This window comes from Hemiscyllium ocellatum, chromosome 5 (assembly GCF_020745735.1).
Source record: "Hemiscyllium ocellatum isolate sHemOce1 chromosome 5, sHemOce1.pat.X.cur, whole genome shotgun sequence".
Taxonomy (NCBI): Eukaryota; Metazoa; Chordata; class Chondrichthyes; order Orectolobiformes; family Hemiscylliidae; genus Hemiscyllium; species Hemiscyllium ocellatum.
The window spans coordinates 114,848,038-114,863,696 of NC_083405.1; the positions used below are offsets into that span (position 1 = coordinate 114,848,038).

The 15,659-nt window shown below is 40.7% G+C and overlaps 1 protein-coding gene across 2 annotated transcripts in view; it reads left to right on the forward strand.

Moving 5' to 3' along the window:
- Window positions 1–15,659, forward strand: part of LOC132815831 (extended synaptotagmin-2-A-like) — a 219,472-nt gene that overhangs the window by 183,640 nt on the left and 20,173 nt on the right. Inside the window, exons 11-17 of one of the 2 annotated variants that reach the window (XM_060825118.1) lie at window positions 1,658–1,706; window positions 1,911–2,000; window positions 5,482–5,577; window positions 9,002–9,064; window positions 11,709–11,783; window positions 14,251–14,337; window positions 15,321–15,470. In XM_060825118.1, the coding sequence (XP_060681101.1) occupies window positions 1,658–1,706; window positions 1,911–2,000; window positions 5,482–5,577; window positions 9,002–9,064; window positions 11,709–11,783; window positions 14,251–14,337; window positions 15,321–15,470 (610 nt within the window). The remainder of the gene's footprint in view (window positions 1–1,657; window positions 1,707–1,910; window positions 2,001–5,481; window positions 5,578–9,001; window positions 9,065–11,708; window positions 11,784–14,250; window positions 14,338–15,320; window positions 15,471–15,659) is intronic. The other variant, XM_060825119.1, reaches the window with a different exon arrangement.

Consider the following 15,659-nt stretch of genomic DNA (forward strand, 5'->3'; position numbering starts at 1 on the left):
CTGACTTATAACTCTGCCCCCTGCAGTTTTCTCTCTCCTGAATTTTCACTAAGAGGGAGTTGTGGTGGCTTGAGGATCCTGCGAATGTGACTGCAGAGAAGTCAAGGATACAATAGCCACAGTTTGGGACTTCTGCACCTGCACTTTCACAACCAGAATGGTCCATTTTTGGATCACGTCTGGATCTTTCTTGAACTGGAATATAGTTATCATAGCTGGACTCTTGGTGTTGATTGTATGTGTCTCAGTGGTGTAGAAATACTGCAGTGGAGCTTCAGTAATCGATATTGTGACCGCAGCTGCATTCCAAACTTCCCAGTGTCACCACAGCTCCCTCACTGTCAGTGGAAGCTTCAGTGGCAGGGTCAAGAAGCAGGATTCATCATGAAGGAGATTTAGGGTGAGGATGAATCTAGGAGCAGCAGGGGCTGGAGATTGGAGAGTCTGCAGCAAGAGGGTGGGCTCAAGAGCAGCGCAGATACCAATTGGGTCACCTGGCCCAATGTCATGCCAGTGCAACATGAATTTAAAAATAATCCCGTGACTCTAAAAGAAGAATAGGTACTCCATTGACTAAGAGTCTGGATTAGAGTGGTACTGGAAAAGCACAGCAGGTCAGGCAGCATCTGAGGAGCAGGAAAATCGACACTTCGGGCAAAAGCCCTTCATCGGGAATGGACTTTTGCCTACTTAAGTTGAAATTAAACAAGGTAGAATGGGGTTTATTGTAGGTTTGGGAGTTAAAAACTGTTTAAGAAATCAAATCCTGCCACTAATTTACCAGATCTTTGATTCTGTCTGAATAGACAGATGGGACCCTGGGCAAAGAGGTTTGGGTAAGTAAGTAGGAAATGTCAGGCCGAGACATCTGAATACCAGGTCATTAATGGCAGCAAGGAAGGCACATGGCAAAATGTAGAGGAGCTCGAGAATTTAAAGGGCAGTATTGCTCAAGGTAATTACTGAGAGGTAAATTCAATAATCCTCAAAAATGGAAACATTAATCATATGTGGCTTCCTTCAGGCTCAGTTGAATATCATAGCAAGGATAAGAATTTTTACAACATGTTGAAACATATAAACACAAAAAATAGATGCAGGAGTAAGCCTTTTGGCCCTTTTGAGTCTGCACTATCATTCAATGTGATCATGCAATCTCAGTATCCCATTCCCGCATTCTCTCCATACCCCTTGATCCCCTTAGCTACAAGGGCCACATCCAGCTCCCTCTTGACTGCATCTATTGAACTGGCCCTAACAGCTTTCTGTGGTAGAGAATTCCACAGGGTTCACAACTGAGTGAAGAAATTCTTCCTCGTCTCAGTCCTGAACGGTTTACCCCTTAATCTTAAATTGTCACCCCTAGTTCTGGATTTTGCCATCATTGGGAACATTCTTCCCACATCTGGCCTGTCCAATCCCATCAGGATATTATATGTTTCTTTGAGATTCCCCATTATTCTTCTAAATTGGTGAAATTGATAAGTCAGTGGGCATAGTATTCATCCCTTTCCAAATGAGAATGGAAACTCAATATAGGCAAGCTGTATTGGGAGGTGTTCCGGCAATGGGAATTTAATGAATTAAAACATTTATTGTTTTTCTGCATGTCTGTTTTCATGACCTGTATTATAATATCTGTATCTTCTCATTATAGCCTTATGATTGACCTTGCTGAAGTTCAAAAGGAACAGCTTGTTGATCAGGTACATGGTTATTTTGGATCATCTGTATTGGCTGTATTTTAAGTAGAAATAGATTAACATTTTTGTTAAAGCAAAATGGGTGTTAAAATAACATGAAGTATGTGAAGGGAGATTGGGGAATCTTTGCATTTTGCCAGAACTGATGGTGTTGGTGGCTCATGGGGCCACTGTTTTTAGGTGTTTGACTATTTTATGCATTTACAGTGGTTCGATTTGGATGAGGTGAGCGTTGGAAAGCTGCACTTGAAGTTCGAGTGGCTCTCCCTGCTGTCAGAAGCCAACAAGCTGCCAGAGGTACTTAAACACTTTATATACCAAGTTAAATTTGCCAATTTTAGTGACCCAGTCAGCAGTTTATATTGATGTTTTGCATGGTTTTCTCCTTCTCCCTGCTTCCACCAAATTTGAAATGCCTACATTGGGCATAAAATGATGAACCAAAACAGTTGCAGTTATTTATGTTTAAATGAGCCTTTTGAGGTAGATTTTAGGTGAGACATTTGTATGTATAAAAGATACATCCTCAATCAATGTACTGTACTTATTTGGTTTAACACTATTATATTGCATCTTACATTTTTAAGACACTCATTAGGGCAGAATGTTGCCTTTCTAAAGGTGTGAGAAGGGCAGATAAGTGGCTGAATTAGCCTTAGAGAGCTACCAATCCACTTCTTTTCACCTCAGAAATGTAAGCATTTGGTGAGAAGGTCATTGGACAACTACCTTGACTCACTAGCAGTTAGGGCCCTTAAGTGGCCAATTAATGACCACCTAAGGACCGTAACTCACCACAAGTCCAATTACCTGCCTTCCCTAGGTATGGGAAGAGTGACTCGTTTCTCAACTGGGAGCCCAGGCCACCCTGCCTGAAGTGTTGGAGAGGTGCGGGAATACCATTTGCCCAAATCTAGGGGGGAAAGGACGGGGAAAGTGTGGCAAGGGGTGGCCACTGAAAGTCATCTCCTGCCATTATCTGTGATAACCCTCCCAACCCAAAACCTCCATGACCCATGGCACCTGACAGGAAAAAGATATGGCTCCTCACTATTTGGATCTCCTGAAGACCAAGGTCCAATGACAATCTCCAGAATATGCTGGCTACTGATTGCTAGAAGCTTCTAGCCAACGTCAAAGTCTGTAATTCATCAAGAAACTCACTTGTCAGCTCTTCAGTTTTTTGAAGTTTGATGTTGCAAGTTTTCCTGTTGGTGGGTCTCCACTGAACACACCTGTCCCAACTTAGCCAATGGAGAATTATATCTCTTTGAAAGTAACTTTTGAAGGCTGTTGTTAATGCCTTTTAAATCCTATTGTTGCTTGATCAGTGTGAATTCAGTGGGATAAGTATAAAAACAGTTGAGATGGCTTTGTGATTTTTCCAGTGGTGGAAAAGACCAAGCATCCAGCTGTTGATTATTGTGGGTGGAGTAGGGGTGTGCTTGCTGTTTGGAACACCTTATATAAGAACATAAGAAATAGGAGCAGGAATAGGCTATCTGGCCTGTGGTGCCTGTTCTGCCATGCAATAAGATTATGGCTGATCTTTTTGTGAACTTAGCTCCACTTACCTGCCTGCTCACCATATCCCTTAATTTCTTTTCTGTTCAAAAATCTAACTTGAGCCCATCTCATGTCTTTCCCAACCCCCAGGTTACTCACCATCCCGGCTTTCCCTTCCAACTTTTATGGTGAGCCATGGTATCTTCAGCTCAATGTTTGAATTGACGTTTACCCATGTCATTCTTTGGGTTTAAGGTTTAACCTCCGTGCTATAATTTTTTTTAAACAACTTTAATTATTTTTATTGCTTTGTAAATTATGTAACTTTAAAATATTCCCCTGAGAAATTAGATAACAACTTGTAAGATTAGTTTCTCAGTCAAATTTTTCAGTAGCCTTTATGCTCAATTATTCCTGATTAATTAAGATCTATCATTTTCATTGATTTTTACCATAAGGATAGTGTCTAAATGTTGGACTTGCATCAAGTCAGTGATTGTTTGCTAATTGCAGCTATGAAAAGTGCAACAGAGCATCTTGTGAGGTAGCAGTGTATTTATTACTGATAGCAACTTCTAGATTTCCATATTGAACTGTAAATGTGTTGATATTTCAATTTTGTACAGTAGTAACAATAGATTGCATATCCTAGAGTCTAGCAAATAATCAAAAATCACTTGATTAACATGAGCTTCCTCCTTTATACCCTGCTGTTACCCTGCTTCTGTTAGTCACCGAAAACGTTATACTGTGCATGAGGTGTCGTTGGGTCTTTAATGGTGTATTTAGTCATAATTACTGCTGCATATTGTCTTAATTGTGATTCGCTACACAGCCTGATCACTGACCGTGCTGCTGCAGGGCACTTAGCATTCGATAAGTGCCACTGTAAAGACTTGTGAGCATAATCATTACTCATGGAATAAACGTGACAGTAATATCAGGGAAGCTAAATTGGCTGGTTGACAGGAAATGGAGAATAGTGCTTAATGGATCTTCTTTGTACTAGAGGGGCATTTGTAATGGACTTCTCTCGTGATTGGTGTTAGAATTGCTGCTCTTCCTGGTATATCTTAGTGTCCTAGATCTTGTGTACAGGGAAAATGTTGAACATTTGCAAATGATTAAAAAGAAAAGAGATGAATTTCAGGAGGATATCCCACAAAGTTCATAGACATATTGATGGGATGAGTAGACAAGTGTTGTGTGTGTGTTGCTGGAAAAGCATAGCAGGTCAGGCAGCTTCCGGATGCTGCCGTGCTTTTCCAGCTGTGCTTTTCCAGCAACACACACTCAACTCTGAGCTCCAGCATCTGCAGACCTCACTGTCTCCTGAGTAGAGAACTGATAGCTCAAATGCAATGCAGAAAATTATGAAGTGATTTGATTTGATAGGAAGAACACAAAACAATATAAAATAAAGAGTATAACTCTAAAAGTGCAAGGGCAGTGGCATTTGCTTGTTTATGTGCAGATATCATTGCAGCTGAGAGAATGGTTAATAATGCATACAGCATTTTGGGCTATTTTAGTTGTAGGGGCGCAGAGTAAATGTGTAAGGGGTATACGTTATACTTATGTGAAATACTGGTTTGCTATCAGCTGGAGTATTGCATCCAGTTCTGGACACCACGTCAGGAAATATGTGAAGGCATTGAGAGAGTGAGGAAAATAACTCATGAGAATGGGTTAAGGCATGCAGAAGGTTTTTGAAGCAAGCTGGTTAAGGTCTGGAATGCACTGCCTCGAAAGAGCCAGTTGAACCAATCAAGGGGGAATTGGATTATTATCTGAAAAATAAGCATATTGTAGGGTATGGGGGAGAAGACAGAGGAATGGCAGTGGATGAATTGGTCATCTGCAGACACAATGGGCTGAATGGCCGCCTTCTGGACTGTTAATAATTCTATTATTCTGAAACACCAAACAGTCTCTTTGTTGGCGCCAGGAAGGATTAAACCCACATTAGTGAACTGGCTTGATCTTTGAGAGCATTTTTTTTTGAGGTCAGTTGCATTTCTCATTACTTCACCCTGGCTGGAAAGATCTGGATCAATAACTCCACTTCCTTTATGTAAACATGGTGAATTTGCTAATGATGCATTCGTTCTAATCTATGTTACTTCAAGAGGGAATTCAGTAAATTGAAGAGCTCTGTCGTGACTATGACGTTATTGTGATATGAAATATAGAAAATGAAAATTTGAGACTTGATGCTGATTTACTGCAAGAAAATTAGCATAATGTAAAACTCCGCTTATTTGTTCTCCAGGCAATGGCCAGCACCAAAGCTATTAAAGGAACAGCCAATGATGGACTTTCCTCTGCTTTACTCATCATCTATCTTGACTCTGCTAGGAATCTCCCAGTAAGTGGATTTTTTTATTTTGCAATGATGTATTAATGTTACTATGCCATGATCCATTCTGCTGTCATCCTTCTCCAATTATTTTTAACCATAGCGTGTAATTCTTAAGACCTCCTCCTTCACTAGTCTTACAGTTGCCCAATAATAATCTTGTTGAACACCTTCTCTGTCCCTAATACCAGCATCTATTAACTTGTCATGAAATAGCTTATCTATTACTGTTTTTCATAGTTGTGGTAAATTGGGCTCCTTCTTTCAGGTTGGTGAATGGACTATTCTTGTGTTTTTCACAAGTTAGTATATCTGGGCATAAGTGCTAAATGTCAATTGTTTTGTTTATTCTTGAACGTGCCCTGCTGAATTTTATTCAATGTATGCTGATAAATTTTGTCAATACGATTCTTTGCAACAAAATTTGTTTGAAATCCCTTTGCTTACAATGAGTGCAGATAGATCTGCTTCAATTTTTAACATTTTGTGCAGAGATCTTCTATCAAGTGTAGATTCTTGATGTGAAATGTGCATATTTCCAGGTTTGCAAATTGTTGAATTTGATATAAATTTCTACATTGAGTGAAAAACCATGTTTTTTAATTGCGCATGCAGAAAATGATTGAAATGCAATTTGTGCATTTATAATATATGTGCAATGGTATTAAATGCATTGGCTACTAGTTATCTCAACCTCTGCCTGTTATTTACAATAAACTGGCTGTTCCTACATTCCATTCTGCCTTTCCCTGCAGCACGTACCTATCCTATCCCATCACTCTGCTTTTTCTTTCACTTCCATCTTCCTTAAGAATGTCTACGAAGGAAACTTTGGGTCTGGATACTTACGAGAGAGGAGAGCAGCAGGACTAGTCTTTTGTGAAAATACTAGCTCAATCTTTAGAGACTTTTTTGTGAGTGCTCTATTCTGTTTGCTTTTTTGTGTGTTGTGAGTTGACACTAATAATGGAAGCTTATATAGTTAGTTTGTTTCAAGCCTGTTTCAGAGCACGTTTATTATTTCAATGCATGCTCTGATATAGAAAATTGATGTGCAATTCCAAAAAAGTAAATGTTTCAAAAAATCCTTGTACAAGTTGGTCTTAATCTTTAGGAAGGTGTTTTTGAGTTGTTTATTAGTATATCGAAAATGAGAAGGAGGAAAGACATGGTGTTTGCTTCCCTTTTTAAATGGGGAGCAGAAGCCCCTATTTTATTGCATAAGTTAAATACACAGATTCCAAGATGAAGTTTACAGAATGTGAAGCAGGAAAAACATAAAATAAAATGATTCCTCATAGAAAGAGGAAGTTACATGACTGCAAAACCAAATAAATTGATTTTTTTCCCCCTTATTTAGCAGCAGTCTCAACATGGACTGGGGAACGAAAGGTTTTTTTATTTAATACATGTTGGTGCATTAGACTGACTTTTTTTTCCACCAAATTTAAATAATGGATCATGTAAATATTTTTATTTTACCCTCTAATTAGTTTTCTGCAGGCAGTCTCACCTGCTGGAGTCTAGTATACATAATGCTTGCTGGTCTCTATGATTTCCAGAGTGACTTGTCACCATATGTGAGCAAGTTTATTTATCTTATTGTTCGTCTAAAAGAAGCCAAGATAGTCCTGTACCACTTTTATTCACTCATGGGATATGGGCATACTGGCTGAGTCAACATTTATTGCCTGTCTCTTGAGAAGGTGGTGCTGAGCTGCCACCTTGGACTGCTGTAGTCCATGTGCTGCAGGAGGACTCACAATGCTGTTAGGGAGAGAATTCCAGTATTTTAATGGGTTTTCCACAAGCACAGATTGTCTTCAGTTTTCATGACATTGTAAGGGTATGTCACAGAAACCCTGAATTGTTACTGCGTAGAAGGAGTCAAAGTGTGGTGCTGGAAAAAGAACAGCAGGTCAAGCAGCATCCGAAAAGCAGGAGAGTTGACATTTTGTGTACAAGCCCTTCATTAGGAATGTCGAGGGGGAAGGGGGCTGGGAGGTAAATTTGGGGGTGGAGCTTAGGAGGAAGTTAGGTGGTATGGCGATAGGTGGATGCAGGTCGGACGTCATTGTGATAGTTTCATGGGAAGGGTGGAGCGGACGTGTCAGATCAAAAGGCAGTGCTGAGTTGGAGGATTAGATCTGGGATGAGGTAGATGGTGGGGAGATTTGGAAACTGGTGAAGTCATTGTTGATGCTATGACCACACTGTATAACTTTGACTTCACCAGTTTACAAATCTCCTCCCTCTTACCTCAATCCAGATCCAACCCTCCAACTTGGCATCCCCTCTTGACCTGATCTATCAACCTACCTTCCCACTATCCGATCCACCCTCGCCACCGACTTATTACACAATCACCATCTACCTGTATCCACCTATCGCCATCCCACCACCACCCCTGTCTTTAGTTCTCAGCCCCCTCCCCTCCCCGCACATTCCTGATGAAGGGCTTATGCCTGAAATGTCAACTCCTCTTCTCAGATGCTGCCTGACTTGCTGTGCTTTTCCCAGTGCAACACTCTTCAACTCTGATGCTCCAGCATCTGGAAGCTTCACTTTCTCTTAGCTGCACAGAAGGAAGCCATTCAATCCATCGAGCTTGCGTGGGCTCCTGTAACAAGCGTCACTACCTTGTGCCAATCTCCCACCTTTTCATCGTACCCTTGCACACATTTTTTGTCCAAATAATCAGCCAGTGCCCACTTGAATGCCTCAATCGAACTTGCCTTCACTATTTTTCCAGTGCATTCCCATACCTTATCTAGTCACTTCACCTTTGCACCTTTGCCTCTTTTTCACATCACTTTAAAGCTGTGCCTACCCGTTTATGGATGAGATGAATTCTTCAGTTCAAAATAATTCATCCAGTTAAAGCAAACTCAGTCATTGCAGTATCTAATTGTTTTCCATTTTCTTTTAAGGCCATAAATGAACAGCAATCCAAGTCCTTCAATGCTACTAATCCAGCCCCTCACTTTGTACGTTCTTAAATGTGCAATTTGTGCTTATCACCTATCTGTAAATGAATGCACTTAGTTTTCCATTAGTGATGTGTCTGAATTTCAGAATTTTCCCTTCAAGCCTTAAATTTGGTTAGTTAGGTGGGTTTCTCATTTTTTAATGAAATCTATAACTACTCACTCTGGGGAGTTTGAAGAATATTAACATTCCTGTTTGAAGACAATGCATCTTTTATAACTTCAGTGCTTAATTTGTCAGCCTTGTTTTGGGTCATTTTTTCTTGGCACTAACTAACAGAAATGATTTCTGGGGATCTTTTTATGCTGCAAAAAAAATCTTGCATTTCATTTCAGTTCAAAGTGTTCTGGGTGGAATGTTGTGCTCATCTCTTTACTATAACAGAATGCTGTTTCTGCATTGCATGTGCAACGTTAATCTCTGTTCATTCTTTCCTGCAACAAAGCGCAATCCATTTGAATTTAACCTTGACGGCTTGAAGAGGGCTAATGTTTCCAAATCACTGAAGGTAATCTGATAATCATTTACTGAAGACCATACACAGTCAACCGGGATGAGAAAGAAGGTTTTGAGTTTAAATTAATTTCTTCACTGATTGTGACACAAGAGAATTACAATTTAAAAACTGGCTGATTTCACTCAGTTTAATCGTCACATTAATTTAAGTAGTTGGGATATTTTATTACATAAAAGGTAATATTAAAGCTCAAGTTGTCATGTTATGTGACTTCGGTAACGGTAAGTTCTCATTAATTCTGAGGTTCTCAAGTGTATTCAGCTAATAGACTCAATTGTAATGGATCAGTAATCACTGATCCCCTACCTAAGTTAGTGCACTATTTAGTATTCATAAGACAAAAGCATTGCCTGCAAAGAGTGTCTACAAAATGCTTTTAAAAAAATGAGGATTTTATTAGTGAGGTGGGTGTGCCTGATTCTCAGTGCAGAGCTTATCCTGGCAGGAGCTCTGAGTGTGCAGGAACTTAGGACAAATGACAGGCAGCATAGTACTTGGAGAGAGCAGGATCTGAGGGGAGCAAGGGAACACCTCTGATTGGGGTTTATCACTTTTTACAATGGATGGTTGCCCACATATTGGATTGAAAAATGTGTTGCTGGAAAAGCGCAGCAGGTCAGGCAGCATCCAAGGAGCAGGAGAATCGATGTTTCGGGCATAAGCCCTTCTTCAGGATCGGCCCTGAGCTGTCACTCTGGGAGGTCTCTGAGGATCCCAGTTTGACAACTACTGCATTAGTTAGAATGTTGCATTAATTTACAGTGCAGGATACCATTTGGCCCATCATAAAGTCATAGAGATGTACAGCATGGAAACAGACCCTTTCTCTGTGGTGTATTCCAGTCAGGTCTGTTTCCCAGTTGTTTCCCTGTAGACCTGGAAGTTTTATTTTCAGTGCACTTTCCAATTTCCTATTGAAATAATTCATCATTCTTGCTTTCCCACTCTTGAGGGCAACAAGTTCCAGAACATTACTGCCCCCAATCTGTGTAAAACAGTTTATCGGCTTGTACGAACAGCAGTTTATTCTTCAAAAGAACATATTGTTCTCTTTTGGCTGTTCCAATCTTGCTGTTGTTATTATATGGCATTATATTGATTGCATGTGTAGTGGATACCAGAGAAATGAGCATGAAAGGGACAAGAGGTAGTTTGGAGCATACCATGGAATGTGGATAGTGGGTACAAGGATATGGAAGATATAGTGCATAGAGACTTAAAAATCCTCTCTCACAATGGGACAAAGTCCCAGTGAACAGTAGCAGGTCTTCAAACTGACCAATCCATCTTGGCACTTACCTTTCCTGTGAATAGTCCTCCAGAGTCACAGGCCTGACTTCAACTCAAATTTCCCAACTTTCGTTACTCACCTCCTTAGCTAAATTCCATCCCTTTATCTTGTGTATGTTACCAAAGGAAAATATTTATAAATTAACTATGTCACATTCCATTGGTATAATTATATGGAATGACTTTGAGTGTGGACATGGATAAGTTTCAGAGAGGTGAGTTGGGAAGAGTTTACCTGTGATTTTGGGACGTAAACTTACTGATCTTCTGAATTAATGTGGTGCTTTATCTGAGTCAGCTGTTGACCAATCCATAGCATCATAATAACACTTTAAGCAGCTTTGCTACCCAGGTACAATACTGAGACCAGCTGGCATCTTGCTGGAATTATGCAGAACTACACTGGGAAAGATGCTGAAGGGTATCTATAGAAATTACAATTTGGATGAATTCTCACTTTTGGTCAAACCAAATAAAAATAGCAACCTGAACTCAATGACTCTTTGTGGGCTTCAGTAAAATCTTTGTTAATTTGCTAACTAACCTAGTGAATGAACTATTGTGAATTAAAGAGAATCTGTCAGAACAGTGGTGATTGTTATATACAATATTTTGAGATTTCTGACTTTAAAAAAAGCAAGTTCTTTTTTGTTATATCTCTGAAAATAGAAACTTTCACAGGCTTTGTTATTATCGCCAGAATCGATTCAAATAACTTTTCAGTAATTCATAGTAGGATCTTGTTGATACCATTATGAATTCAGTGTTTACCATGTGAAATGCTGTATATTCAGGCAGATTTAAAACAATCTAAGACAGTTCATGTCTTGATTCTTTGCCATACTATCTGTTCTCATCCAATTAATTAGTTCCAATATATTTAGTGACAGTGGCATAGTAGTTAGTATTGTTGCTAACATGGTGTCAGAGACCCGGGTTCAATTCCATCCTCCGGCTATTCTCTGTCTAGAGTTTGTACATATGTGCAGGTTTTCTCTGGGCGCTCTGGTTTCCTCCCACATTTCAAAGATGTACAGGTTAGGTGGATTGGCCTTGCTAAATTACCCATAGTGTCCAGAGATTAGCAGGCTAGGTGGATTAGCCGTGAGGAAATGCAGAGTTACAGGGATATGGTGAGCCTGAGTGGGATGTTGTTCAGAGGGCCAGCGTGTGCTCGATGGACCAAATGGCCTCCTTTTGTAGGTATCCTGAGTCATTTCAGAATCTTGAAACAGACCTGTAATTTTAGGTAAGTTACAAAGCCAAAATGAAATGCCTTGTAACTAGTAAGTAAGAGTTTGATTTCTTCACTGACTTCCAAAATTGTTTTCGTTTTTTATTACAGTTTGCAAAGAAAATGAACAGTGAGCCTAACCCATTTGTCCAGCTGTCAGTGGGACATACCACGTACGAAAGTAAGGTAAGCAGCCCATCTTCCTGTAAAGGAAATCAGTTTCAGTTATCACCAATGGGTGTGTTTCTTTTGAATAATTGCAGCCACTACCTCCATACTTCCTATTTTCAGCAATAAATTTCTACCACAACGTCTGTAGTTTTCCTGTTTTGCAATTAAGTATGCTGACAAACATGCATTCTCCACTGCTGAGATAACGCTTCCTATTGTGTGACAGTCAGTTTGTTAATTGCTTTGGTGGGTTGTTTGTCATATTGCAGGCCTTAACTGGTGTCCTGGGACACTAATAGCTACCAGCTGATCAGAGGCTGGAGGCTTCTGGATCCTCAAGACATCTGGTTGAGGCCTATTCCTTTGTGGTCAAGCAATAAGAAGATATGGTTTTTTTAAAATTCCTTTGTGGTACGAGTGGAATTGCTGACTGGCTCAGCCATTCCCTAATTGCCGGGAAGAATATGGTGGTGAACTCCTTCTTTAACCGCTGTAGGGGCACTTTCAGTCCTCTTAGAAATGATTTTTCTGGAACTTGACCCAATGATAGTGAAGGAATGGCAATTTTGTTCCAAATAAGGAATGGTGTGTGGCTTAGAGGGGAATTTGCAGTGTTGCTATGTAGCTGCTGCCCTTGACTTGGAGGTTATAGGTTTGAAAGCTACTGTTGGAGGATCCTGGCTGAGTTGCTTTAGTGCATCTTGTAGATAGTGTGCCCTGCTGGCCACTGTGTCTCAGTGGTAAAGGATATGTATTTAAAATGTGATCTATGTGTGGTGCCAGTCATATAGGCAGCTTTTTCCTGGAATGTGACAAGTCCCTTCAGTACTGTTGGAACTGCTCCAGAGAGGCTCGGTGGCTCAGTGGTTAGCACTGCTGCTTCACATCACCATGGACCTGTGTTCGATTCCAGCCTCGGGTGGCTGTCTGTGTGGAGTTTGCACATTCTCCCCGTGTCTGCATGGGTTTCCTCCAGGTGCTCTGATTTCCTCCCACAGTCCAAAGATGTGTAGGTTAGGTGAATTGGCCATGCTAAATTGCCTATAGTATTCAGGGATGCGTAGGTTAGGTGCTTTAGTCAGAGGTAAATATAGGGTAGAGGGAATGGGTCTGGGTGGGTTAATCTTCAGAGGGTCAGTGTGGACTTGGTGGGCTGAAGAGCCTGTTTCCACTCTGTAGGTATTCTATTCTATTTGATTCTATTCCAGCACCAATCCAGCCAAATAGAGAGGATTCTATCACAGCCCTGTATTATATTTTGTAGATGGTGAAACAGCCATTGGGTGGTTAATTGTTTGGCATAGAATTCCTATTTTGATCTGGTCTTGTTGCCATAGTATGTCTATGGCTAAGTTCAATTTCTAATGAATAATAACCCCCAGAATGTTAATGATTGGGGAATCAGCAATGGATATTTTCAGCGCTTAAAAATGTGTTGCTGGAAAAGTGCAGCAGGTCAGGCAGAAGGAGCAGGAGAGTCGACGTTTCGGGCATAAGCCCTTCTTCTGGAATGAGGAGGGTGTGCCAAGCGGGCTAAGATAAAAGGTAGGGAGGAGGGACGCAGGGAATGCGATAGATGGAAGAAGGTTAAGGTGAGGGTGATAGGCCGGAGAGTGGGTGGGGGCGGAGAGGTCGGGAAGAAGATTGCAGATCAAGAAGGCGGTGCTGAGTCTGAGGGTTGGGACTGAAAAAAATGAGGAGAGGGGAAATGAAGCTGGAGAAATCTGCATTCATCCCTTGTGGTTGGAGGGCTCTTAGGCGGAAGATGAGGCGCTCTTCCTCCAGGCGTCGTGTTGCCATGGTCTGGCGATGGAGGAGGCCAAGGACCCGCATGCCCTTGGCAGAGTGGGAGGGGGAGTTAAAGCGTTCAGCCACAGGGCGGTTGGGTTGGTGGGTGCGGGTGTCCCAGAGAGAAATAGAGAGAGAAAAAAACAGTTCTTCACTCTAGCAGCAGAGAACTCAAGCTTTTAGCTCCAACAGACAGCAAACTCTCCTTCTAAGTGAAAGCAAAACCAAAATCCTTATGAGTCTGCATGAGCCTGATCCTGCCCACTCATCCGTTTGTCTTATTTTTTAAAAGAAAGACCGAGGGAAAGCTCAAGGCTGTTTGCCAACTGCTTATTTGAAGAAGATATTTGCCACCACTGTGACAACACCCCTCTCTGCAAGAGAAACAGGACAGAACACAGTATTATCACACAAGGCACAAACAGATTATGTTCACTTCTTTATAACGTAAAGTCATGAATACCTCAAAAAAAGACATGCTGTAACTAAATCTTAATCCTTATTTTTATAAAAGGTCTGAGTTCATTGATAACAGCATCCTATAATTTGTTACTGTTTTAAGTTGACCTATGCCCAGTTTTGTTTTATAGAATTGGTTCATATTGTTTTTAATAGCAGACTATTAAAAAAATTGTTTTCCATCTGTAGAATGCTAGCTTGTTTACCACATTTTCTTGGCTGTCACCTTGCGCAGATCCGATATCGGACCACGGAGCCTGTCTGGGAAGAATCGTTTATTTTCCGCATTCATAATCCATTGACTGTGGACCTGGATATTGAGGTAAGGTGTTTAAAAGGCTTTTATTGTATTATATTACCTTTTATGCTATTCAGTTATTGGAACCAATTCATTGAGCACTTCAGTTGAAGTTTGCAGCAGAAACCAAACCAAAGTCACAACTTTCTAGATTTATGTAGCTTACTCATTCAAATTGAAACATAGAAAAACTAATATGATTTCCTCAAACATCAAGTTGCTGTTTGAATCCAATTCATGAGATAATTTAAATCAGAATTTTGAATTGGATGCGTTCATACTAATGTATATGATCAAAGACAATGAGCTGACTTGTAAACAAATTTAAAGCATGGGAAATGGGGTTTGTTTTAATGTGAAGTATCAGAATAAGAAACTTTTGTACCCAAATAAATGACTACTACTTTGACAAATGATGATATTTGATAGTTCTGGCTAGTGTCTGGAGATATCAGTACACTGTCCCTGAAAGAAGACTCAATTGTTTTGCAGGAGAGACTTTAATGATACCCACCTTCTTCCTGGAGGTGAATTCATGGTGGGATGATGCCAAGGGTGTGATTGATTGATTGATTGATTGATTGATTGATTAAGCAAGACGATGTGGGATCAAGCTTGCACCAGGTTTTCCTGATCAAGACAGGAAGGCTCGTGGACAGTTCTCCCTTAAGTGGGCAATTAATGCCAACGTGAGGGCTTCCCACTGGTATTCAGCCCCTGGTGGGCAGGATCTTGCTATGCAGGGAGCATGACATGCAATTCCTGACTGTGGAACTCAGCACCAAGAAGCTGATCTCAGTCTCACCATCGCTCCATGTCTCCAGGGGTCTCTCTGAATCTTTGAGAGGCAACAACCACTCTGGTAGTGTGAGATTCTGGTGGGACTCACTTGCGGTGTTGGCCTCCAGCCTCCAATACAAAATCATGGTATAGTTTTGTCCTTTCTATTAAATGGTCTGCTGCTTGATGCTTTGAAAGTTCACTATTATGTTGTTTGTTTTCTCCAGGCCAAAGATGACCATCACCAGTGCTCGCTAGGTTCATTTAACCTACCTCTTAAAAAATTGCTGGAGGCTGAAGACCTAACAATGGACCAACGATTCCAGTTAAACAATTCAGGTCCTAGCAGCACTCTCAAGATGAAGATCGTGCTTCGAGTATGTGTGAACAGTGTCTTTGTGTCTCTTGAAACAAAAGCCACCTGCCATTATCTCCAATTTAGGATAGTATTTAAAAATAGTGGTCAGTGCCAACTAGAATGAAATTGCTTACCTGGAACAGGCATGTTTCTGTTATTTAACTACAAAACTTGGCTGACATAAGATCCCTGCTTGTGTTGATTCCTT